Source organism: Lontra canadensis, unplaced genomic scaffold, assembly GCF_010015895.1.
Source record: "Lontra canadensis isolate GAN:19392208 unplaced genomic scaffold, GSC_riverotter_1.0 scaffold5, whole genome shotgun sequence".
Lineage (NCBI taxonomy): Eukaryota > Metazoa > Chordata > Mammalia > Carnivora > Mustelidae > Lontra > Lontra canadensis.
Genome location: NW_022630999.1, coordinates 2825848 through 2853458, shown reverse-complemented (window position 1 = coordinate 2853458; position 27611 = coordinate 2825848). Strand labels below are relative to the sequence as shown.

Genomic DNA, 27611 nt, shown 5'->3' with positions numbered 1-27611 from the left:
AGTATATTTAGCACTTTTTAACGAGTACAAAATTGAAACATAATCATTTCCCGTACAAGGCCACTTTAAAATGTTCCTCCTTAGGTCTGAGCAGATAAGGGCACTTCATATCGTTGTTTCCAACATTTGAAAAGTCTGATTTAAAAACAATTAATGTTACTAGAAGTAACAGGTTTTAGCTCCTTTTGTTCCATTTCAAACATATGGGAAGGTCATCAATTCAAAGAACGTAGTTTTTTTTTTTTTTTTTAGGTAGAATTTAATCTTTTTTCTTCTAGACACCATTAAAAAAAAAATCACTGTTGCCATCCAAAGATTCCACACCCAAATCTTAACTTTAACGTAGTTTCAAGTTGTCTTACTGCTTTGAAACCGCATGAAGCCCACACCTACTTCGAGCGTGTATTTCTAGGTGATCGAACACGTAGTTCTCCAGGAACTCTAGGTCCAGGAACTTTAGACAACAACGACTTTCCAACAATTATTGTGGGAGATAATTTTTTTTTTTTTAAAGAAGGCAATTTAAAATACTTGATTCCAGAGTCATATAAAAATAACCTGAAGAACCTTGGCAATAAAGGAAAATGGCAGGCAGTTTCAGTTTGGCATTTCAGCCAACGTTTCAAGAATAAAGACTGGCTACTATCACCTTTCTAAAACATAGCGAGTCATCTTAAAAGCTAAAGAACGCACATTAACATCATTTGATCATAAAGTTAGAAGGCCACAATTCGGCATTCTGGGAACACAACACATGAGGGAAACTTCACGGATGTTCATTAGAGGACAGTCCAGATCAACCCGGCACGGAAAACAGCCTCTTGAGCCTTCAGATGCTGGACCAATTCTTTGCCTCTGATGGCTGTTTCTCATTTAGGTTTCAAGATGAATCGCCCAGGGCTCTGTTTCCATGAACCTAATTTCAAATCTAAAGGCAAAGCTGAAAGGTCTGTTCTGCAGTCTCCAGAAGAGAGTGCCACGAATGCGACCATCCTACGATTCTCCTTTTGTTCCATTCACAATACAAACACTTCTACCAACCTACGTCTCATAAGGCAATACTGAGAAATTAAATGGAAGAACGTTACCACACAGATCGTGAAAATGATTTGCTGGTGGTGATTCTTACGCTTGATTCTAAACAGATGGAACAAGAAGGGCACTTGAAAGAGGTGGCTTCAATCTTGCTGCTTAACGTTATCCTGAAATTACAGGCTCTCCTAAAAGGGCCTTAAACTTGGGCTCGTAAGTGCACAGAAGCAGTGACCGAAGCTCTTCTGGTTATTGAGAAAAAGCAAAACTTCATCGTTTTCACTCTCAAACGGTTGTCTAATATACTTGTGGAAGGCAGGCAAAGGGAAAACCAAGAATAAAAAGAGCCGAGCGCTCCAGCAGGCGGGCTTCTTGCCCCTTTTCCCTGTTCCAAAGAAAAGAGGGGACACCATCCTGCGATAAATACTTCACAGGCAACTGGGCTTCTGCAGCGTCAGCCGGCATCTGATGCCCCAGATCTCCTGGTTCTTCTTGTTGCCAGTGGTCGGCCTGGCGATGGTGGTGAAATGGGAACTATTAATCTGTAGATGAGGAAGGGCTTCTTTTAACAGCTGAAGGGTACCCTCTGGCACGATTCCAAACACTTGTAGTGTTTTTAGTGTGGGGATTTCTCCAAGTTCACTGGAAAGGAAGAGAGACCTTTCAGAGTCACAGGATCTACGGTGACTGATCTACTCAAGTCACATGACCCAATTTTCACCATTTGTATTACAGTCTATACAGCGCCCACTGAAAACACCACGTGCCATCCATGACCCGAGAAAACAGCAAAGGTGAGTGAAACCAGAGAGCGCGGACCACAGCCTGGACAACACGGCCTTAGGGCCCACGCAGGTGCATTTTATTACATGTTTTCTCACAACCTAACCACTGAGATTTATTTAAAATCCAACCATAGTTGTTTCCCTTCTCTATTCTTGATTTAAATTGAGAGGATTTACTGAATCACCTCAGGTTATAAGTGATTTCCAAGCATGGACTTGACCTTTATTTGAACTAGTCTCCTCCTCTCAAAAGATGAGCAGCAGAAGTTACGGTAACTTCTTAGTAAGTCCATTACCCGTGATAAAACCTAACAGCGACTTTGCAAAAGTACTTTAAACAAGGCTATGTAGTTGGCTGCAGATGGAGAAAAGGAGTAACTGGTCACACCTTTTCTATGAGAGGGAAAAGAAAGCCACCTGACTTCCCTACATATTACTTTTTTTTTTTTTTTTTGGTTGCATATATGCCAATCCTCTTCTCCACTCTTTCCCATTAAGTGAAATACAAGTCTGTCAACAGTGACGTTCTGGTCACAAAAAAGGGAGCCTGTTTCCCCAAAGTAAATACTTTTAGGTAATAATTCTTTCTTCTTTAACTCAGATCTCTGTACTTAGAAATTCATCTCTCTGATCTGTATTTGCTCCAGGTTGGGACACAGAGTACAAAGTCTTAGGAAAGGGAATATTTAGTTAGGAATATCAACAAAATCCCACTGCAGATCAATGAACACATCAATGACCTAGTGTCAGCAGCATCCTTTGTATTTTCATATTGCCAATTACTAAAAAACACAAACTTTCTTCATAGTAATTGTCACCTGTCCTCCTCTCTTTCTTCCTTCTAGTCTATTCTATATGCCAATGTCCAAGGCATCTTCCTAAAGCTTAGCTAAGATGATGTCACCCTTCCACCCCCTCCATCCCCCCAGCCTTTGATGCTGCCCTCTTGTTTACGGAACTCCAAACTGTTCTGCCGGCCTTAGGACTTTCCACGTTCAACCCACCCTCCCGGTCACCCCACTACCCCCTAAATGTATTTATTCTACACTCAACAAGTGTATTAAACTCCACAGATGTTTAATACATATTAGCTGAATAAAGATGAAGGCTAATTTAGAAAATGTAAGTACTATCTAAGTAAAATAAAAATGCTTGGTGTTCATAAAAGGACAATACGATCTGGAGGTTACAACAGCCAAAAAAGAAAATCAGGAATAGTGAAGTACCATTCTTCTTAAAGTAAACTAACCTCTGGAATACAGCAGCAGGAGTGCAAAGAAAGGTCACAGCACATAGACGTTTATACGCAACATCCCTTAAGATGACAGCAATTCTGCCCCAACCTTAAATCTTAAATCCCTCTTAGGTGAAATCCGAGTATTTGAGAACTTTGTAATGAGAATCTGGGTGCTGGGATATCCGAATTAGCCAAACTGTAAGTCCTTCTACAGTGGACGGAATTAGACTCAGAAGCAGACACTGCAGGTGGGAGCCAGCAAAGGGTGCGCAGCAGATGGCAGAAGAAGAATGTTCTCACAACAGCACCGGGAAGGAGCCTTGGTGGGCGTAAGGAAAGGACAGCAGACTCTCAGAGACATGCAGGTATCCTAAGTGAGAAAGGGGTGAACCGCATACCACGGGACGGGGGATGATCCATATCGAAAAGCCAGAAAGTCTTTTAAAATTTTAAGGGGATGAAACAAAATAAGCATCAAAAGCCCCTTAGTACATGTGTCATCTACAACACAACACAACAAATTTATAAGCAACTCTTTAGACTGAAAAGCAACCGAAGGACAGTAAATAGCAATGAAGAGCCATTGTTTCCAATTTTAAGAAGTATAAAGGAACACTGATAATGTCTTTTTTTTTTGTTTTTAAGATTTTGTTTATTTATTTGTTAGAGAGAGAGAGAGAACAAGCAGGGGGAGAGGCAGGCAGAGGGAGAAGCAGGATCCCTGTTGAACAAACAAGGAAAGCGAATCGACTCAGTCCCAGGACCCTGGGATCATGACCTGAGCTGAAGGCAGAGGCCCAACCAACAGAGCTACAGGTGTCCCTGGGTCTTGTGTACCTTTGTGTGTTATTGTTTGATAATGTCTTGTGTGTCTTTGTTTCATCTGAGTAAACAAAAGATACTTACAGACCCTTTCACAGGTTCACACTTTACCTCAACTCCAAGTTCCTATTTTCCTTATAAAATCTATTAGTAAGTATGTAACAATATTATTTAGTAACTATATTTGTAACTATTAGTTAGTATGTAACCATATGTAATTAATCAATGCCTAACTACAAATTCTCCTACACAGACTTTCTACTTATCTCAGATCAGTTCACTGGCTCCAGTGTGGCTTTCTTACTTGGGTGAGAAATACAGAATGATCAGAAGAAAGTCTGGACATAGTTGGAATAAAATCAATTCAGGCCGAAAGGACTAGACACAATGCGGACATACCCTGCAGAAGAAAAACCTCATTTCCCAAGTAGTCTAAAGCACTAGCATTACAGAAGAAAGTTACTCAAATTTTATTTTCCCACTTCTAAGAAATAAAAATTCTTTAGCATAAATGGCTTTCTCAGAATTACTATTCAGGATCCTGGAATTCTTACTGTGAATTTCGAGTACGTCAGCTGCCAGAATGAAATTAGAGAAAATAACAGTCTATCTTAAGAAACTTCTAAGGATAGGTCATGGGCAAACTCATTTAATGGATTCATAAGGTTAACCAGCGTACTATTTACATAATGCCTGAAGAAACACACTCTTTTACCTTTTTTTTTTTTTTTTTTAAAGATTTTATTTATTTGTCAGAGAGAGAGAGAGGGAGAGAGAGCGAGCACAGGCAGACAGAATGGCAGGCAGAGGCAGAGGGAGAAGCAGGCTCCCTGATGAGCAAGGAGCCCAATGTGGGACTCGATCCCAGCACGCTGGGATCATGACCTGAGCCGAAGGCAGCTGCTTAACCAACTGAGCCACCCAGGCGTCCCACACTCTTTTACCTTGAAGTACAAGGAGAGGATCTTTTTTCTCTCTGTTCTCATTTTTTTTTGGTGATCTGATTTGTAACCGAACTCCCCATGCACGTTTCTCTTATTTCAAGATAAGGTTAGGACAAGTCACAAGGCAGTGAGGGTTCAAACGTAGGTCTGTGACTTGAGGTCTGTGCCCTTAAGCAGCAACTCACATTGCCTGCAGGCAGGACTCCGTAGGTGTTACTATCCTACTGGATAAAAATACTAAACTGTGAGAGCTCACAGCCTTCCCTTAGCCTCTGCTTGAGAAAAAGCATCTGGGGACTACCTGCTTAGCTTCTTTCTCTGGAGAAAAAGAACAGAAGTGAGACATGGGAACAGATTCTCTTGAGAAAAGCAACCAAAAAAGACTGATCACTGTCGTCCCCAGGGGCTGCATGGGCAATGATGCTGACGCCCAGAGGGCAAGACAGGAGAGACGGGTGACAGGGATGCCTTTCTGGGTGGAAACTAGACGCTCCTAGGAGTTCTGGTTAGCACAGGACACAAGATTTCAATAAGGGTTCCTTGTACATGAGTTCACACCCTACTGTCTAAGACACATGGAAGTAAAGACTGCCATCCCTTTTAGGCAGTGCTCTTTCAAATGAGATACTGGCTGAGCCCCTGAGCCCCAAGATTAATTAAAGTGATTAATTAAAAATATAATTACTGGATTTTCTAATTCTACTAGTTAACCCTATGTAGCTGAAGTACCATTTATTAATTCTTGCAACTTAACTTAGAAGATCCAAACCAATCATTTGTGAACTACATAAATTCTTTGTTCAAACTCCCCAGGCTTCTTGGGTAGGAACCAGAAGCTAAATGACATTCTCTGGGACAGTGAGCTACATGTGGCAGTGGCCTCAATCAGGGTATATCGGCTGGAACTGACTTCTTGTGGTTTTCAATAGAACTGCTATACATTTACATCCTACATGAGGAAGGATTTTCCAGTCCTTTGGGGATAAAAACTTTAAAAAATTTTAAACTTTAAAAAAATAAAAAGACAATGTTATTTCTAAGATGACTTGAGAACAGCACCTTCTAAAAGAAAGACCAGCAACTTTTGCTCTCCCTTGATTTGTGGAAGTTGCTGAGGAGACACAAAATTAACCCTCATAAGAACCACTGGATTAGCCAGACTATTTTCATCCATCTAAAAAACCTAGCACGCAGACCTCACTTAGCCTTTAACTCACTTTATAGTTTCAGGTTAAGTCACTTCACTCTTTTGGACTTCAGTCTCCCCCCTTCCAAGACAGCACTGGACTCATGACATTTACCGTTTACGGTTTACGTGATGCCATTCTTCCCATTCTTTGACCACCGGCCAGGAAAGACATCACTAGAAGATTACAGAACTTTCCTCTCAGCCCAGAGGGAGTCTGTCAGAGTCATTGGGAGTTGATTTGAAAAATGGGGGGAAAGCCCCCACTGGGTCTGCCTCCCCAGTTATACTCTGAGCTCCCTGGAGGTAAGAAGGATTTTTCCTTTTTCAAGTCTTCCAGATACTAGAGTGTGGTATTCTAATATTTAAACCTGCTTCTAACTAAATAATAAATGTTCAGTAAACTATCCCAGTCAACTTTCCAAGATTTTTTAAGGAAACAATTTTGTCTTGGTTTTTCTGTTTTGCTGGAATTCCCTAACCTATTTGTGGTACACCCATATCGATGTTCAAGTTTTATTTATTTTTTAATTTAAATTCCATTAGTCAACACATAGTACATCATTAGTTTCCGATGTGGAGTTCAGTCATTCATCAGCTGCACACAACACCCAGTACTCATCACATCACGTGCCCTCCTTAATGCCTGTCATGCAGTTACCCCATCCCTCCTACCTGTCTCCCCTCCAGATGTTCAAGTTTTAAACACCTGCTATTAATAATAACACATACTACCCCAAGTGGCATCTCTTTTTCCCTGTCTTCTCCTACTTTTAGAAAATGAAATACTTACAGTAAAGTTTCAGGTACAATATCATAGCACCGACTGAGTGAGAGATGTTGGAGGTAGTTGAGCTGGTAAAATTCCGGAAAGCAGTCATTCTTCAGCATGACACTATCGCTGGGACAGGGCAGAAGAGAAGATTCAAACTCATTCAAACTGAACTACATATCAGTTCAGATGGAGAAAACGGAAATAACCAACTGTTTGGTTCATTCAATTCAATAAGTTAAGATCCTTTCCACCTTTAATGAGCAGTCATGATTTTTCAATTTTTGTTTTAAAATAAATAAATGAAAACAAAAATACCTTAAGTCTAGGTGGACAAGATTGGGGCATCTTCCAACTAAGGTAGAGACATCTAGGGAAAAAAAAACGATGGTCACTATTAAATGAGGAACAAGACAAGGATATTCGTTATCAACACTATCATTTAACTTGGTGCTAGAAGCTCGGAACAATGAATGCAATTAGAGTCACAACATTAGAAAGAAAACACCAAATCATCATTTTGGTATGTAAGATTTTGAATCCAGAAAATCTAAGAGAATCAACTAGAAATAGTAAGAGAACTATGTAATATGGTAAGTTAATAACAATCCACAGCTTAGCTATGTATCTGCAATACCTAGGTGGGGAAAAAAGAAAAAAAATCCCACTTACACTAGCAAAATGCAAAACCAAACACCATCATCTATAAACAAATAATGTATAATAAAAGTAGCACTTAAGGGGTGCCTGGGTGCCTCAGTCGGTTAAGCCACTGCCTTTGGCTTGGGTCATGATCCTAGGGTCCTGGGATTGAGCCCTGAATCAGGCTCCCTCCTCAGAAGAGAGCCTGCTTCTCTCTCTCCCTCTGCCTGCCTGTGATCTCTCTGTCAAATAAATTAATAAAATCTTAAAAAAAAAAAAAAGTAGCACTTTAAACCAATGGGGGACATCATGGATTATCTTAAAAAATGACACTGCTACTACAAGCAGAAAAAAACTTATTTCTCCAACTCAAATAATATAACCAAATAAATCCCATATATATGAAAAGGTCCTAAAATGCATAAATATAGGGTAATTATTCATTGGATCTTAGATTTTCTAAACACAAAGGAAAACATAAAGGAAAGCAGTAATTTACTACATAAAAGTTTTAAGTCTACCATGTTAAAGCAAAACAAAACACAAAATTTAAAAAGTATCAGGAAACTGGGAATGTTTCCAACATTAAACAGAGTGTTAATGGTCTTATATAAAGAGTAAAGAAAGATAAACATAGAAAATGGGCAAAAAATATGGAAGTGATACTTGGCCAAACAGAGAGAAAAATGGTGCAAGAAAGTAAAAATAAAATTAAAATATTCCTTTTTTTTTTTTAAGTTTTTATTTATTTATTTGACAGACAGAGGTCACAGTAGGCAGAGAGGCAGACAGAGAGAGAGGGGGAAGCAGGCTCCCTGCTGAGCAGAGCGCCTGATGCGGGGCTCGATCCCAGGACCCTGAGATCATGACCTGAGCCGAAGGCAGAGGCTTTAACCCACTGAGCCACCCAGGTGCTCCTAAAATACTGCTTTTCAGCTATCAAATGAAAAAAAAAAATTCTATCATAATATCCAGAATTGATGAAATTAATAAAGCAGGTCTCACATATACAAGTGGATATTTAATTTTATGCAGCCTTTCAGGGGAGCAAACTCATTTTCTTTAGAGTGAACTGAGTTTTTGGTGTGTTTTGAGCATTATAAACTTGGCTCTTTGGCTCCGTAATTCCACTTTTAGAAAAACAATGAGGTATGCATGAAGAAATTCATTTCAGCAATAGTTGTAATAGGCCCTTCCCCAATTATTTTAATTCATTAACCTCCATCCATTTTGTGGAACACAATGCCAATGGCAGTCACTCAAAAGCTTTTAGATAGCACTTCATGACATGAAAAAATACTCAAGATATATCGTATAGTGAAAACAAAATACGTATAATGCATTATAATCTCAATTTAGTAAAAACACATGCAAAAACTCATATTTATTTTTAAAGATTTTATTTATTCGTGAGAGAGAAAGAGAGAGAAAGCACAAGCCGGGACAGTGGCAGGCAAAGGAAGAAGCGTGCTCTCCGTTGAGCAGGGCTCGATCCCAAGGACCTGAGCCCAAGGCAAACACTTAACTGACCAAGCCACCCAGGAATCCCCCCAAACTCGTATTTATACATAAATTCACAGAGAGAGAAAAGTTCATGGGGTTGGGAGTAGGAGGGGAAGGCTGGAAGGAAATACACCCAAGGATGGTGGGATTACAGGTAACTTTTCAAAACTTAAAAGAGAGTCACATGTGTTATTTTGTGTTCAGAAAATGAATCAATAGGGGTGCCTGGGTGGCTCAGTTGGTTGAGTGTTTGACTCTTGATTTCAGCTCAGGTTAGGATCTCAGGCTCGTGAGATCAAGACCCACACCTCACACCCCTCCCCACCCCAGCATCAGGTTCTGCTTAGGATTCTCCTTCTGCTTCTCCTCTGCCCCTCTCCCCCTCCTCACTTTATCTTAAAAAAAGAAAAAAATCAATCAATATATGTTATTTATTTTTAAAAGTAAGTAAGCTTCATTCACGGTTGGGGATTTTTCTTCCCACAGTTCTGTCTTCAGCCCCATTCCCTCCCCTGAATCTTAGACTTGCATTTTAAACTATCTCGATACGGCGCCTGGGTGGCTCAGTTGGTTAAGTGACTGCCTTTGGCTCAGATCATGATCCTGGAGTCCGGATGGAGTCTGGCATCGGGCTTCCTGCTCAGTGGGGAGTCGGCTTCTCCCGCTAACCCTCCCTCTTCTCATGCTCTCTCTCTCTCATCCTCTCTCTCTCACAAATAAATAAATGAAATCTTTTAAACTGTCTTGATACATCCACTGCAATGTGGGACAGGCAATTCAAATTCAGGCCTAAAAGCCAACAGTTATTTCTCTTCTAAATCTGGCCCTTTCCTAAAGTCCTCCCTGTCTCTGGGAAAGTGCTAACGTCACCAATCCAGCTGCTTGGGCCGAAACCCCAGGAGGCACGCTCAACTGTTCTCTCACATCCCACATCCAGTCTGTTGGCTTTTTAATGTCTGATCATTTTTTTACCAAGTCCTACGTCACCACCCCCCCCACCACCGTTTTTTACAGCCTTTTCTCAACACAGCACTAGAAGACGACATTTAAAGTGGAGTCAGACCCTATCATTTCCTCCTCAAAATGCTACGGGGGCTTCCCATCTCACTCAGAGAAAATCCGAACAAAGCTTCTGCCTTGGTTTAGAGAACCGTGGGCTATCTTACCTCCTATCATTGTGCTCCTTGCTCCCTCTAACACTGATTTCCATATTGAGGCTTTGCATTTGCTGTTCCAGAATGTTCTTTCCTTACTTATCTATACTGGTCCCATCTTCACCCAATCAGGCCTCTGCTCAGGTGTCACTTCTGGGCAGAGGCCCTCTCTTTGGCCATTCCATCTGAAAACAGCCCCTCTGGCCAACACTCTCCTCCCCTCCTTTCACCATATTTTGTTGTTTGTTGGTTGCCTGGCTTCCCTGCCAGTATGTACGCTGCACAGGGGTGACTTCCTCGGTTTTGTTCAAGGTCACAGTTCCCAAGTCAGGAACAGGGCTCTGTGCATCAGCAGTGCTCAATAAACATTTGTCTAATGAGTGACTAAAAAAATGAAGAAGGGCACAGTACAATTTTGAGAGACCCATCACCCAGCCAGCCCACTAGCCATCCCCCAAATCCCCAATTAGACCCAATCTCATTTGATGCCACCTATGAAAGAACAAAACCTTGGAGGGGGGGTGGTTGGGTAGAACTGGTACTCTCCAGCCCTCACTTAAGCCCTGGCATCCCTCAGCGGAAAGGGCTCATAAACAGTAGTCACTGCTAAGATTCCCTCTACACGCTGTCCCCTTCATTTTGCCACGAGTTGGAGATCCACCTGTGCCAGAAGGCATCTTACAAACCCCCAAATCTAACCTGTCATTTCAAGGAGAGAGATGATTTCATGTAGAGAAGTCAAGGTCAAATCCAAGACCAAGAGGTGGTCCTCTAGGACCCCAGGCAGTGCTTCCCTACTGCCCCACGGGGTTGGCAAAAATAACAGCAACGATCACTGCACACTCACTAGGGTTAACGCGCTCCGTGGGATTCACTCATTTACTCCTTACTGTGATCCTAAGAGATGGTTTCCACTACTATCTCCGTTTTATGGATGAGGAAATTGAGGAACAGGGAAGTTCAGCAACTTGCTTCAGACTGCCCAGTAAACAGCAGAGCAGGAACTGGAACCTGGGTGGACTGGCGCCAGTGTAGGAGCTAAAAGGACATTCATACCATCTTCTAAATGGTGAAGTAGTGGGTGCCACTGTTAAAAAAATCTCCAATTCCCACTGTGTAACTAAGAACACACACACTTCAACTCCAGATCTTTGTCCTTGCCCTGAATGTGTCCAGCAAGCAGGATTTTATTACCTATTATTCTGGCCAGAGCTTGGTAAACAGGCTCTCTCTCCTTTTCTGGAGGAACAAAGAGAAGAGTTTTGTGCCCAACGTGGATAGATTAACAGCAGCTTGCCTATGGCAGAGTTTCTCAACCTTGCACCAAGAACCTTCTTTCATTCAATTAAAGAAACGGGAAATTCAGATACAGGAGGGAAATGTCAATGAGGCACTGCCTTTTCTCCGCGCGGGGATGAACAGGAAAGACCTGGTGGTGGGATTCAATGTGAAGAGGCTGCTCGCTGGTGGGAGCTTAACATCCTTGGAAGGTCATTTGGCAAGAACGACCCAAAGCTTAAGAACAGATCCTAATCCTTAACTCACTTAGAAGAATCCACCCTTAGAAATGCAGTCCAAGATTTGTCTCTGTCCGTGACAAGGTTGTTAAAAAAGAAAAAACTGGAAAGACTCTAAAAGTCCATTATAAGGAGATCAAGTAAAAAAATTATTATTCAATCGGTACAAATTATTCCATATCTACTTGACGGACTACCACACAGCCACCGAAAATGATGGGTTGCAGCTACTAAAATGGGATTATCTGGGGGGGGGGGAAGCATACTGCAAAGTATTTCATGCACTATGTCCCACTTTAATAAACATTTCTATGCAGGAAAAAGACCAGCAAGAGGTTACTGAGATTAGTGATGATTTTTCCCATATTTTATGTCTTTTTGAGAAAGACTATATAGGACTGTCATCAGATTCCAAATAATGTTTAAGAGGGAAAAGAATGTAGAACACAAATGCTATGTGTAGGGGAGAGCGGGAAGACAGACACACTGCTGTTCTCACAGCTGTCTAAAGAAAATGTTCCCCTGTCTGCAATTGCAGGCATCCGGACTGGAGCCCAGCAAAGGCCTCAAGCCCCCAGCTACCCCCAAGAACCCAGGTCCTCTTCGCGATACCTTGATACACTGAACTTGGCAGACGGGCATCTTGTCCTGATGAAGCAGTTTACAAATACTGCTTACATTCTAGGAAGACACACTCTGCAACTGTTTGATTCAAATCTTTTAGAGTATCACAAAAACCATAAAAACAAAGCACTTTCATGAGCCAACACCAAGCCCTGAAGACACGGCTGAGGTGTGCTGCTAGCTTGGCGAGGCGAGGCTCTGCATGGCCCACGGCCTGGGATCGCGAGGGGAAGCCATTCAAACAAGCTGTGCCACTGGCCATCAGGAAAATACAGATCCAAACCACAGTGAGATACCACCACACACTGGTCAGAATGGCTAAAATTACCAAGTCAGGACATGACAGACGTTGGCGAGGATGCAGAGAAAGGGGAACCCCCTACACTGTTGGTGGGAATGCAAGCTGGTGCAGCCACTCTGGAGAACAGCATAGAGGTTCCTCAAAAAGTTGAAAATAGAGCTATGCTACGACCCAGCAATTGCACTACTGGGTATTTACCCCAAAGATACAAATGTAGTGATCCGAAGGGGCACGTGCACCCAAATGTTTACAGCAGCAATGTCCACAACAGCCAAACTGGAAAGAACCTACATGTCCATCAACAAATGAATGGATAAAGAAGATGTGATGTATATATATACAATGGAATACTATGCAGCCATCAAAAGAAATGAAATCTTGCCATTTGCAATGACATAGATGGAACTAGAGGGCATTATGCTAAGTGAAGTAAGTCAACCAGAGAAAGACAATTAATCATATGATCTCCCTGATATGAGGAATTTGAGAAACAAGACAGAGGATCATACGGGAGGGGAGGAAAAATGAAACAAGGCAAAACCAGAGAGGGAGTCAAACCATAAGAGACTCTTAATCTCAGGAAACAAACTGAGAGTTGCTGGAGGGCTGGGGTGGCGGGCTGATGGATGTTGGGGAGGGTATGTGCTACGGTGTGTGCTGTGAAGTGTGTAAGACTGATGCATCACAGACGTGTACCCCTGAAGCAAATAACACATTATATGTTAATTAAAAAAAAGATCTATGCCATTTGCAAACACGTATCTCTGCTGATCAGGATTCTGCCAATATTAGACAATTAAAGCATAACTGAATATGTAGGCTTATAAAAACAGCTAATGATCACACATTACCTCTCACTTCAAATGTCCGTGTTCAACTAAACCACCTCATCATCGTCTTAGATTGAATTAAAAAGAGTTTTAAACATGAACTCACAGAGTTTATAATAGGGCTTCAACCTTGGCACTGACATTTTGGATCAGATTATCTTTTGTGTTATTCTGCTGTCCTGGGCACTCTGCTTACCAGCATTCCTGGCTTCTGCACACCAGCTTCCAGGAACACCCCCGCGGCTGTAGCCCTAAGAACCGTCTCCAGACCTCCCTAAATATCCCCTTGCAGGCAAACTGGCGCTGGCTGAGAACCACCAAATACTGATCAAACACGGCATTCATCTATTTCCTGCTGCAGGTCTTACCCACTCATTTAGCAGATTAAAAGAAGTGCTGCTTAGAAATAAATTGGTTTCAAGTAGAAAGGTTTCCACTTGGAAATTCTGGATTCTGATCTCGATGCCGCCCCACCAGCTGTTTGCCTTTACCCACCCTTTCAGATCAGTCGCCACCACACCTGAAAAACACGACTAAGAACAGGAGCCCTGGGTTCAAGGAGACAAATGATGCAAGGCAGTACTTAGAGGGGCTCTCCAAGAAATGACACCTACTGCCGCCCTCGTTGCTCGGCAGGGTCCAGGGCCCGGAGGGGCTTACCTGATCTCTGCAGATTCTTCCGATAGCCGCTGAGATTGAGCTGGGTGATGGTCTCGGACACATGTGCGACAGCCACCTGCACGTGCTTTTCGGTGAAGTCGTAACACCAGGACAGGTTCAGCTCATCCAATCTGCACAGAAGAGAAATACGGAAAGTGTGAAACCGGGACCCAGGAATGAGCTCTAGGAAAGCACTTGACTCAGAGCTGCAGAGAAAACACGAAGCCACAGATTCCTAACCATTTCACGAAGAGAACCTCTGCTTCTCTAGACAGCTGTCTCTGCTCACCTGAGACTGCCTTCTCCCCTCCTGAAATGCTCCCCTGCCCTGGTGTGCCCCAGCGGAACTAAGCCCAAACCTTAGTGAGTGCTGCCCCCTTCTGGAAATGGAGGAAACACTCTCCGCTCCTCCTGAGGGCTCCCACAGGTTACAGGACCAAGTGGAGCAGCTCCAGCCTCATTTTCTTTCTCAACCACCCAGGCTGTTAGCAAACAGCCAGAGGCTGAACCAACCACTCCAGAGGCTTTAAAAAGCTGATGGGTTATACCGGGGATTCCCAATAAAGAGACAGCGACATTGCAAAAGCCCACTTCATCTTATCTGGCTTGTGCTGATTAAGCCAATGAATTCAAAAGACAATATCCACCGATTAAGCCACACACCCCATTCCTGACATTGCAGAACGAATGGAGGGGTTATACATTTCTCTCTCATGGTAACACTCTTATCCTAAGGCAATCTACTTTCAGCAGGTCATTAAAGAGACACGCATACAATGCCAGAGAGGAAAGATCAAGGGCTATTAAAAAGCACACACACAAAGTATTCTGTGAGCCACGTCCTCCTCTCACTTAGAAATGGCTGTCACTGTACCTTTCTTTATATACTGACATTATTACACAATATAAAGATGTTTTTAATGGAGTAACCCAAATCTATGATATCCGCTAAGTTAGGTCTACAGATACTAGAGGGAAAAAGCCTGACTGCACAGTCAGGTATAAAGAGATTAATTTCGATAAACACATTACCAAACTTTTCTTACTTTCAAGTGAAGAAAAAGGGGGGGATTACTACACAAGTAGCCTCTGCCCACCTGACTTATTTGGCTCCTCAGGTTGAAGAGGAAGTTTAGAGGGTAAAGGATATTACGTATCACCAAGAGCTCAGAGTTCGGAATAGCTCAAGAAATAGATCCAATGCCTCGCTCACGGGAGGGATAATCGTCTATTTGCAAAAACAGTTGTATAACCAAGTCTCCACTCTTTCCTACCTGGAACAGCTGCTCAGCAAGGTCTTCAGGGCAGATTCGGAGAATCCAGAACACCCAGAAAGATTCAGTCGCACTAAATTCGAGTTTTGCGCAAGATTACTGGGAAAAAAAGGCAAATGTCAGAGGAATACCAGTAAGACACTGCTACTCAATTAATAAGCATTCTGAGGAAAGCAGGCTAGAGAAGTCAGCAGCTAAGCACACAGGCCTTACAACCAGAAGTGAGTTTCAGTTCCCGTCTCACTCTGTAGGACAGCAAGCAGGATGCTTTGCCTCAGTTTACTCATCGGTGGAATGGCAGAATCAGTACCTTCTTAGTAGTGTCAAGATTAAGTTATAGAATGTGATAAGGGACTCAGCACAATGCCTGGCACAAAGGAACCACACAAGAAACACCACAAACAGGGGCGCCTCAGTGGCTCATTGGGTTAAGCCTCTGCCTTTGGCTCAGGTCATGATCCCAGGGTCCTAGGATTGAGCCGAGCCCCACATCAGGCTCTCGGCTCAGCAGGGAGCCTCTTTCCTCCTCTCTCTCTCTCTCTCTCTCTGCCTGCCTCTCTGCCTACTTGTGATCTCTATCTGTCAAATAAATAAAGTCTTCCAAAAAAAACCCAAAACACCAAGCAATATAGATTTTAAATTGAAAAAAGAGTGCTTGAATAAATATTATCTCTATTTTACCCATAATTAGCATTAGGTTGTAGCCACACTACTACGTGTTGAGTCTCCAGGTTCTTCCAAGTAAACATCTCTCAGATTTGCCTTCTCTACACTCCCAAAAGCCTGTGTTAGTGGAACTCCATGATTAAGAGTGAGAGTTCTGGAATCATACTCTACAGCCAAATTCAAATCGTGGTTCTGCCACCTATAAACTATGTGAGCTCAGACAAGTTACTCAGCCTCTCTGTGCCTCAGTTTCTGTATTTGTAAAAAGGGGAACAATCAGAACTTACGTCAGGAGTGACCTTTGAAGAACCGAGTATCTGGCACATAGTGTTCAAGAAACTTATTCTAACGCTACTACTGCTATTTTTTTTACATCAGGTTTCATCATTTCTCACCTGAATGAACACAACAGCATCTTGCTAGTCTAGTTTTTTCCACAGCTGGTTAGCCCTCCCACGTGCCCAGCAGATTCTTTATCTAAACTTCCACTCTGCATGTTCCCTCCAATCTCAGGACCACTCTCTTTGGCACGCTCCCCTTTGCCCCGGAGTCCAGACTTCCTACAGCATGGCAGGGGCCCGTTCTGAGCTGCTTCCCCCCTTCCCGGGTCTCCTCACGGCACCCCGTGCTCCGCAAGTTCCCGCCTGCCACACTGGTTAGAACCTCACAGGCAGCTTTACCTCGTGGGCTCCTTTATCTCATCACCCGGCGATCTCTAACCTGAATGCCTTCCATCCTCAGCTTAGGAGTCACTCCCTCTAAGGCAGCTGCCCTCCCTCATTTTAACTAGGTCTCTCCGGGGTGATGCCTTGTATCCACTGACGCATGTAACAAACACACTGCACTGTAATTATCCGTCTCTCCCACGGATGAGGCAGGGACCTTGCCTTTACTCATCATCCCTGTATGTCTGGAACCTGGCATAAGGCCCAGCATAGAGTTAGCATGTGAACTTGGGTGGCCTGGATGAGTCCTGCAGAAGCCAGGGCACCCCATGGCTCTTTTCTGAGTCCATCTGGACATGGACAGAAGGGCACCCAGATTATATTCAGAAAATGAAGTTAACACACGTCAAAACAACTGCCTTTGTCACGTGTTCCTGATGGCCACTCACTTGACGATGGGATCTGACAGCTGCAGGCCTTCCAGGCTTAGGTTCTGCAACTTGGAGCACTGGGACAGAATGCCATGGAGGGTAGACACGTCAATTACAGAGTTGGACAGATCCATGTGCTGCACACGGAAAGGGCTGGGCACAGAGGAGGGAAAAGAGAGGCTCTGTTAAGGGGGCTTACACACATACCTCCAAATCAAATCCAACCCCATCTCCTCACCAGATGAGCCGCCAATCACAAACATGACCCCCAAATACACATTTAAGTAGTACAGTTTCAGTCTTTTTTTTTTTTTTTTAAAGATTTTATTTATTTATTTGACAGACAGAGATCACAAGTAGGCAGAGAGGCAGGCAGGGTGGGCAGGGGAGCAGGCTCCCCGCTAAGCAGAGAGCCCAATGCGGGGCTCGATCCCAGGACCCTAGGATCACGACCCGAGCCGAAGGCAGAGGCTTAACCCACTGAGCCACCCAGGCGCCCCACAGTTTCAGTCTTAAAATAAACTGCTACTAGATAACTCCCTCCCCTCATTCATTTTAAAATTCAGGAGGATTTCAGGGGGCGCCTGGGTGGCTCAATTAATTAAGAATTTGCTTTTGAGGGCACCTGGGTGGCTCAGTGGGTTAAAGCCTCTGCCTTCAGCTCAGGTCATGATCCCAGGGTCCTGGGATCGAGCCCCGCATCGGGCTCTCTGCTCAGTGGGGAGCCTGCTTCCTCCTCTCTCTCTCTGACTGCCTCTCTGCCTACTTGTGATCTGTCTGTCAAATAAATAAATTAAAAAAAAAAAAAAAAAAAGAATTTGCTTTCGGCTCAGGTCATGTTCCCAGAGTCCTGGAATCAAGCCCCACTTTGGACTCCCTCCTCAGCAGGGAGTCTGCTTCTCCCTCTTCCTCCACTTCCCCCTGCTTTATCACATGTGCGTGCACTCAAATAAATAAAGTCTTTTAAAAAAATTAATTAAATTCAGGAGGATTTCTGCCAAGTCAAGATGGTGCTGCTTATACAGTCCCACTTAGGAAATTAATTCGTGGGCATCATGAGAATGAGCTGAATGCGGGTGACAAAGTTATGCCTATGAATCTTGCAGGCAAAGATGAGTGAGTAAATTACTAAAACAGAAAAGACAGTGGAAGAGCCAGCTATAAGGGGCTAACACTGAGGTACCTGGAGGAAATGCAGGGGTGGAAGTTTCTAGGTAACTAGGCCTAGGCGTTTGTTTGAAAGAGAGGGCTGAACTGGAGAAGAGGATCTGGAAGTTCCAGCACTACGGCGGGTATATAAGACAGTGTGTCTGAGGCCAGTGTGTGGATCAAGAGAAGGCAGCCAGGGACCAGGGACAGAGCCCAGAGTAGCCAAGGAAAGTGCACACGTGAAGGGGACCAGAAGAAAGAGCCACGGGACAAGGGTAACCAGCAACAGAAAAGGGTGCTGCCATATAACCCTGGAGGGAAGAGGAAAGTACCAGAGTCGGGATGTAGGTCTTGTCCTTAAGTCTGCTGTTCTTAGCTTATTTTTCTGTTCAGTATCTAGTTATTCCACTCCATGGCTCTAAATCATACCGCCAAACTATCAGAAAGAGAAGTCTTTCTTCAAAATCCTCCACAAAATGAACAAAAAGAGGCATTCTTGCTCAGGTTGCAAATTTGTCCACCATAAGATCAGATACCCAGAGCTTCAAAATCTGAGAAGATTCCTCATACTCTGTCTTTGTCAGAAACGGGCAGTGTGGGAAGAGCGAGGCTGCCTTGCATGTGTGAGTGAGTGCGCTGCACGGCTCCTGCCTCATGGGGCCCATGGTGCCCATCCTCCAAGGACCCCACCTGAGGGAAGCAAAATGTGCCTCTTGACCCCCCGCAAGAGCCCAAGAGCGGAAACGGCATCACTGAAAGCTGTGCCGTGTTTCAACACAAAGACTGCACAGCAAAATTCTATTAGCCTTTCACTGCACAGACTTGTCACAGGCCATAAGTTACAGGAAAGAAACAAAGTTTTGATCCGTTTCCACCTTAAGATTTACAAACAGCCTTTTCTGGGGGCTTTTCTTTTTTTACCTGAAATGTTCCGCCAATGGTTGATCCATAAATGATCGTGGGCAGCGGAAGGCAACCACTCCTCGAGACAGCAACCGACCGATCACATCCGGGTGCAGGTTTCTACCTGTGAGGTCTAAAGTCTGCCACAGAGACTCGTCAAACCTGGAAAAGAGGGAGGGTCTTAGTAAGCTGAGGGCACTGGATACCGGAGGGACCCACCACTCCACAACAAGGAGGCTCTGGCCACTGAATCAACCTGAAGCAGATTCTGAAGGAAGCTTCGGTTTTGGGCTGACTATACAACTAGCTATGGTATTTTTTCAGACACAGATGAGTATTTCTTGCTCGTATTATGGATAAGCTTCTGCCTTCATTTGCACACACATACACAAACACACACACATACTGAGACAAAGACACACATACATATATATATCTATCAGTATGTTTTTCATTCGGATGGTTCAATGCTATCATAGCCATGTAATGAATGATCTGGAACCACAGAATAAAATTTTAGTGTTTGATACAATTTAGTAACTTAAAAAATGATTGCTCCAATCACTTAATTGATTACTGAATGGGTAGATAGGTTCAAAATGGCCTCAACGATCCCACTTGGTGTTTTTGTAAAGCATACATGAGTTACCACAATTACCCTAAGTAACACGGAAATAGAACTAAAAGGAAGAAAGTTAGCTCCACAGCTGATCTTTGCAGATGGGCTTGAACTGAGCAGGTTCACTTATATGCAGATTTTTTCCAGTACTGTAAATGTATTTTTTCTTCCTTATGATTTTTTTAATAACATTTTCTTCTCTCTAGCATCCTTTATTATTAGAATAAGAATATACAATACATTTAATTTACAAGATAGGTGTTAATGGACTGTTCATGCCATGGGTAAGGCCTCTGGTCAACAGTAGTCTATTAGTAGTAAGTGTTTGGGGAATTAAAAGTCACGTGCATTTTTTGAGTGGGCAGGAGGGTCAGTGCCCCTAACCCCCATGTTGCTTAAGGGTCAACTACACTTGATTAAGAGATATGACTATCAAATATCTATGAGGAATAAGGAACCCTACAAAGGCACTTGGGTGTTTTACAATACCCTTTAAGCTTTAAAAAAAAAAAAAAAGCATATGTGTGCACAGAAATATATGTATATGTATGAACTAATGTGAGAGGAAAAACATTACTTAGAGTTTGGATAGTTTTTCTAAAGCAAAAATGAAGTACTAAAATGTACACAACAGTACAAAAAGGGAGCTTTAACAGCTACAGATTAATTCAACTTAGCAAAAAAAAAAAAAAAAAAACACAACCATGAGCTAAAGCACAGGAGGGAACATTTTAAATGCCTACTAGAATTGTATTTTTTAATACTGCTTGAAATAAGCAGACCACTGGCTGGGCTCTGAAATAGTTCTGCATGATGAAATTGTCAAGGCATCACGTGACCTCTACGATTAAGAAGGCAGTGCTTCGGCGAGGATGCGGAGAAAGGGGAACCCTCCTACACTGTTGGTGGGAATGCAAGCTGGTACAACCACTCTGGAAAACAGCATGGAGGTTCCTCAAAATGTTGAAAATAGAACTACCCTATGACCCAGCAATTGCACTGCTGGGTATTTACCCCAAAGATACAAACGTAGTGATCGGAAGGGGCACGTGCACCCGAATGTTTATAGCAGCAATGTCTACAATAGCCAAACTATGGAAAGAACCTAGATGTCCATCAACAGACGAATGGATAAAGAAGATGTGGTATATATACACAATGGAATACTATGCAGCCATCAAAAGAAATGAAATCTTGCCATTTGCGACGACGTGGATGGAACTAGAGGGTATCATGCTTAGCGAAATAAGTCAATCGGAGAAAGACAACTATCATATGATCTCCCTGATATGAGGGAGAGGAGATGCAACGTGGGGGGTTAAGGGGGTAGGAGAAGAGTAAATGAAGCAAGATGGGATTGGGAGGGAGATAAACCATAAGTGACTCTTAATCTCACAAAACAAACTGAGGGTTGCTGGGGGGAGGGGGGTTGGGGGGGATGGGGTTATTATGGACATTGGGGAGGGTATGTGCTATGATGAGTGTGGGGAAGTGTGTAAACCTGGCGATTCACAGACCTGTACCCCTGGGGAAAAAAATATATGTTTATAAAAAATAAAATTAAACAAACAAACAAACAAAAAAAAAAACGGGTAAATAAAAAAAAAAATTCCTTTTTGGTTCAAAAAAAAAAAAAAAAGAAGGCAGTGCTTCCTAGATGCCACCTGTTACTCATGACAACTGAGGTGAGGATTTATAGACTCTGCATGAAGAGCACACCTGGATGAAAAAGAAAATCACTATGGGGTCACCCGGGGAGGGATCAGTGCAACTCCACCACCACGCGCTCCAGCATTCCGGGTACGCACACCCTTCCACCCCCCCAGGGTCTTCTAAGCAAGAAGCCCATCGCTGGAAATGCCTGTAATGTCTTATTGCCTGCAGAGCCCTGAATGGAGGGTAAGGGGCTCTTGCCATCTCACAGTGAGAGCCACAAATATGTGGAGGGAGATGAAACACAGACGGCCTTCAAGTGCCCAGGATGGCTAGTGGTTGGTTGGCTGGAGAGGACAAGTGGAATAGATGGAAAAAGTTCCAACTGAAAAAAAAAGCCTCCCCCACCCCTCCCCATCTAGCCTGTTATTGCTTCCAGTGCACTGAGACTTTCCACGTGCAGCTCACTGTGCAAACCTGAAGGTATGCCCCCAAACCAACAAAGACATCCATGACTATTGGCGACCACATGCCCTACACTTCCACAAGCCAGGCACTGCGCCAACATCTTGGGATCACTGCCCTGTCTGGAAGGTACTATGATCTCATTGTATATACGGGGGAGACTAAGGCTCATAAGTGTCAAGTACGTCCCCCCCACCACAGAGTGTTGAGTGTCAGAAATGGGGGGTTCACACTGAGTCCTAATACTGCTCTCCCCACTGCACTCACTGCCCAGCCCCTGGTGTGGGGAGTGGCCAGGCCTTCATGCAGCCCCCCACTCCTAGTGCATCACCTGGTCCACAGTCAGGATCCAATAACACATGAATACTGAAAAAAGTTTTCTGAGGTGGGTAAGTTTATACCTCCAGGAGACTCCTCCCCTCCCTTCCACTGTGAAACAAAGACACTAATCATTAATAAAAATACAAAGATAACTAGTTTTCTTTCTGCTACTATATTTTTCTTAGTTTTTAGTTGAATAAATAAATGAATAAATAAATAACCCTCCCCTTTCCCCACACATATACTGGGAGTGCTGAAAAATACTTACGCTAGGTGATACCACCTCTTACAAACACTGGAGACCTTTAGGAGTTCAGGGAGGCACAAACAGGAGAAGATACCTAAGAGCAGCTCATCAGGAAGTGAGTCCCATGAAACACCTTTAAGGGAGAAAAAAAGATGTGTTTTCTCATCACCATTCTTTTATCCAATCAAGTTTACTGAGTCCATGCTCATCAAGGATACACACAATACTGAACTTAAACACAAGAATATCCTTACACACCAGGAAACACACAAATACTGAACTTAAAAGGGGAATTTAACACAAATCGAATTACTCATTCCACAATTGTTTTTCTTGTCACTCGTGGTCTCTGTACCCAGCGGTAAGCGCCACACTTTCTCCGCAAAGGAGAAAAGACAAAACCAAGAATACTTTTCATACTGTTTTTGCCTTCAGCACCTGTTGGCCAACTTTAGGCCAGGACTGCATTAAGGGTGGTACAGACCAAGTCCCCGCCCCCTCAGAGAGTGTACAGCGATGTCTAAGACATGATGCCTCTGGTCGCTAAGAAATGCCTTGTTTCTCTCAGAAGTGGATTTGTGGTGAATTTACTGAGTAGTGACCTTATCTAAAAGGCAAATGAAGTCTCCTCCTTCTTTCAGATTTACAGAAAGTATTTAGAAGTCAATTTGCCTACAAGTGCAATATCCAAATGGTGGTCTCATGTACCTCTCTGCTTCCTATGGGGCCAGGAAGCACTTCAGGTGCTGGGGAGAGAGCAGGAAATCAGATAGACAAACCACTTTCAGCTTCATGGAGCTTACATTCTAGTGGGAAGAAATAATCACACATAAAAAAAATAAGTAAATTAAATCATATGTAAAGATTGGATTCATGCTATGCAGAAAAATTAAGCAGGGTAAAGGACAGCATAGAAGGTATGGGACCAGTGTTCAAAAATCTCAACAATTTTCAGCCAAGGAAGGCCTGACCGAGACAGGGATCACTGAGCAAAGGATTGAACAAAGTGAGGGAGTTAGCCCTGTGAGTACCCAGGAGATGTTCTAGATACAGGGAACAGCATGTCTGCTTTGAGGAACAGCAAGAAGAGCGGGGAGGGGGCAGTGATAGAGGATAAGGTAGAGAAGTGAGAGGGGCCGGGTCATGCAGAACTTTCTACACCATGATGAGGACTCCGGCTGTGACTCTGAACGTCATGAGAACAACTAGAGGGTACTGAGCATAGAAAGTTCTAAAAGGATTGCTCAGGTTCTGTGTTAAAACAAATAAACAAACAAACAAAAAGCCGGAGGGAAAAAAGGTAGATATTTTAAGTTTTGTCTTATAAAAACAATTTTTAAACAGAACTCTTACATATGAACATACAGAATAACGAGATCAGGACAACAGGACAATGGTCAAGAAGGAAATGAGTAGGCACTGAAGCAGCTGAGTGCTGAGGTCAGTTCAGTAACTGGCCTCCCCCATCTCCCTCTGCCCTCAATGGCTCTTGTACACCGAGCCTATCCTCTTCCCTCTGTGATGGTTCACTTTGTTTGTCAACTTGACTGGGTCAAGAGGTATCCATCCAGCAATTTAGTTCCACACTATTCTGGGTGTTTCTGTGAGGTGTTCCTGCATGAGATGAACATCTGAGTCCACTGACTGAGAAATGCAGATTCCCTTCCCCAATGCGCATGGGGCTCATCCAGTCCAAGGCTGTTAAGAATGACTGACAAAGGGAGAACAGGCTTCGTCCTTGCCTTTGAGCAGGGACATGGCTCTCCTCCTGCCCTCAGAGCTGGACTGGAATTTAACCATCTCCTCTCCTGGTTCCTAGGCCTTTGGACCACAGACCTTGGGACTTTCCAGCTTCCATCACTGCATGACCAATTCCTTATAGTAAATCTCCCTATGTCTCCCACTCATTCGGCATCTCTGCAGAACCCTGATGACTATAACACACCAGCCCTCCCCATCTAAAAGGTGTCAGTATTTACTGCACCAGCACAGCGGGCCAGACTCTGCGGAGGACTTGATGGAGAAAAGCCTTGAGGAGGGTGATGCACCTGCTGCCTCCGGGTGGGACCCTTGGGCAATCTTTCTAAAACAATCAGGACCTTCCCTCAATTAGAACCTTTCAGTGGTGCCCCCATGTACGTAGCCTGAAGTCCAAACTGCTGGGTGTGAAATTCAAAGCCTTACATCAAGGCCCCACTCATTTGTCTCGGTTCATTATGTAGAGATGTGCTCTAGGCATTTGGACCTACTTGTAATTCTCAGAATGAGTCATTCCGTGCCACATCTCCATAGCCCTGTGTACACTGTGCTTGCCCATGATGGCTACTGATTTAAAATCAAGTTGCTATTAAAACCCCAATGCCTATGGAAGGCTTCCTGTGACATCACCAAGAACAAGTCACTTTGTTTCTTAACCACAATTTTATTATGTACTTACTCATCTGTTTAGCCCCTGCCCCTGCTGGGCTGTGAGTTCTGGAGAGCAAAAAAATGACTTTTTAAAAAAAAAATAATCTTTGTATTTCCAGGAACTAGAGCAATGTCTGATACATCTGTCCATGCACAGATTTACTGAACAGGTAGTATGTGCAGGTGTCTGTTCTACAAAGAGGCATAAGGGATAGCCAGCTCAGGGTTTGGGACACAAACAGGAAATTTCAGCGAAGTATCATGATGGGCTCAGCGGGGTTCATGGTGCAGTGCTATGCAGTGTGTGGTGGTAGAGCAGTGATCAGGGAAGCCATCCTGGAGGAAGTGGCCTCTACTGAAAAATGAGGAGATATGCAGTTGCTCATAAATGCCTACCGTCCCTCTCTGGAGGACAAAATGAATCACTATAGCTCTGCAACCAGGGGTAAACAGAAGAAGGTCCTACTGACCCTGGATCACAACTTGGGGAAGCAGCTGGAGAGGACCCGGAACCTTCTCAGTGTGGCAGCAACCCTCCATCATCACCACAAGGCTCCTCCAAGCTCAGCATGGACAGAGGGTCTCAAACAGGGCTCCTACTCTGCCTCCCAAATTGGAAAAAAGTTGACAGACAGCATTTTAAGTTTTCCTTCCATTAACTCTTAACTCCCTGACCTCTGCTGCCTCTTGCCCCTGTAGATCAGATTCTAGCGGGTGATTTGGCAAGAGATGACACACTTAGGTATTTCGAATCTAGTATGTTAGACTCACTATGACCCGTCAGCCCATCGGGGCACCAGGTGCTCGGCATCCCCATTTCTGAGAACCGTGGGAACCCACGTCTGGTGCCCAAGTCTATGAAGCTTGGGCAAGTTAACCAATTTCTCAGGCTCAGTTTCCTCATCTGCAGGAATGGGAATAAAGGGATTTATTTTGCAAAGCAGTTCCCTGTGAGGATTAAATAATGAAAGGGAAGAGATCAAGCAGCAGAGTCACGCTTCCTTTCTCCGTCTTGACTCTTTCGCTCCTCTCACCATTAAATCTGTGCACTTGCCTTCCATGAGGACCTTTTCTTTTCAATGCTGCTTAGAATTTTCAGCTGCTTGGAAACACATGAGGTTTTACTTGGACAAGGGCTACATGGTACGATTTACCAAGAGCCCCAAACAGTGCTCTACCTAAGTTTGGGATCCCCAGAAGCAGATCCAGGGGACCTGAATTCAAGTAGTTTATTTGGTAAGTAATTCCAGGAAGCACTGGGAAGTGAAGAGATGTGGGAGGGAAGGAAACCAATGCAGGGTATGTTAAAATGCAGGTTATCACCATGGCCAAGTGGAGTTCAAGTCCGCTGGGGACTCCAGGAGACCCTACAGCTCCTGCCCCAGAGCTGTCCCAGCTGAGGGCATGGGTGCTGCAGTATTAATCCACCAACGGCTGTCAGTCACTGGATTGGGGGGGTTCAGGGAACAGGAAGTCATATTAACCTCCCAGAGGCCTGCCAAGGGAGGCGTCAAGCAGGCACATCTGCATGCAGGAGACAGCCTTTGGCATATAAAGGCATAAAAATGTGTGGAGCTCCGAATGGGATGCATGTATCCACTAAAGACGGCGGGAAAGGAAATTAGGGAGGCTTGTGGTGAAGGGGAGGGCGGGAGAAATAAATTAATGAACTTAGTGCTTATTTTATTGGGAACACATAAGAAATCAAAATAACAGCTAAGTAATGAAAATGCTAGAAGGAAAACTAGCCCCAGCAATGAAGGCAGAGGTTTGCAGAGGACACCAAAGCCAGTCACCGAAGCCATACCAGTAATAACACTAGAACTCCTACTCATTCACCCTTCGGATCTCAGCTTAAATGTCACCCCCTCAGAGGAGCACTCCCAGGGCTCCATCACAGCACCCCCCACCCCAATCCAGACCGGCATTCCCAGCACACAGCGCCATACCCAGCCAACAGGCATTCAGTAAATCTTTGCTAGATGATTTGTGAATGCGCTGATTTTGTATTTGTGTGACTGGTTAACCTTTGCTAACCAAATCACGACCACACACCTGGTGTCTAGGGGAGGGCCTGGTAATGAATGTCAGAAAGTACTCAGCTGACACTTCACAAAGGAATGACTGACACCCAAAAGAAGGATGCCAGCTTTATTCTAGAGATGGGCAAGACCACTGCTGCCTATTAAGACCAGTTAGTCTCCTCATCTGTGAAATGATAAGGCTGGCCTACGGCCAACTAGCATTCCTAGGTGCCTAATCAATGCACCAGAGCTGGGAGCTGGGTGTGAGCCACGGATCCCTGCCCAACAGCCCTGCCTGGAGACAAACTACTCAACAAACACAAAACCTAACACTTCAAAACTGCCATTTACTTGAAAACCCTACAAATGTCTCAAGCATTTATTCCAGCACACGGTTAACTTAAACGCAGCAACCCTGGGCACTCAGTAGGGCCATTTTACCCAGAAGGAAATTGGTCTCAGCAGAGCGGAATCACCTCACCAAGGTGACCTCAACTACTAGGTGGCAGAGCCAGGAGGCAAAGATGGGGCGGCTCTGTCTGAGCAGGCCAAAAGGCCACGCCCCGAGGTGCAGGTGCAGACAGAGGAGGTGGATGTCGGGAGGTTGGCCATGGGTGTGGGGGGAGGGCGGGGAACAGGACGGGGACTATACCTGCAAAGGAACAACACAGCACTGTTGGTGTCCAGGGAAGGAGGCTGGAAACCAAAACCCAGCACACAAACGTAATGTCCCCACATCAGTACAGGAGTTGTCTTTGAGATGGGGGGAGGGGCTT

At 44.0% G+C, this 27611-nt stretch overlaps 1 protein-coding gene across 1 annotated transcript in view; it reads right to left on the bottom strand.

Annotated features, from left to right (window-relative positions):
• Positions 1–234: 234 nt before the first annotated feature.
• Positions 235–27611, bottom strand: part of SKP2 (S-phase kinase associated protein 2) — a 33827-nt gene continuing 6450 nt past the window's right edge. Inside the window, exons 3-10 of the mRNA XM_032851330.1 lie at positions 22424–22535; positions 19116–19259; positions 17064–17198; positions 15284–15382; positions 14010–14140; positions 7097–7148; positions 6800–6907; positions 235–1674 (exon numbers count right to left, since the gene is read on the bottom strand). Coding sequence (XP_032707221.1) covers positions 1461–1674; positions 6800–6907; positions 7097–7148; positions 14010–14140; positions 15284–15382; positions 17064–17198; positions 19116–19259; positions 22424–22535 — 995 coding nt within the window. The 3' untranslated portion in view covers positions 235–1460. The remainder of the gene's footprint in view (positions 1675–6799; positions 6908–7096; positions 7149–14009; positions 14141–15283; positions 15383–17063; positions 17199–19115; positions 19260–22423; positions 22536–27611) is intronic.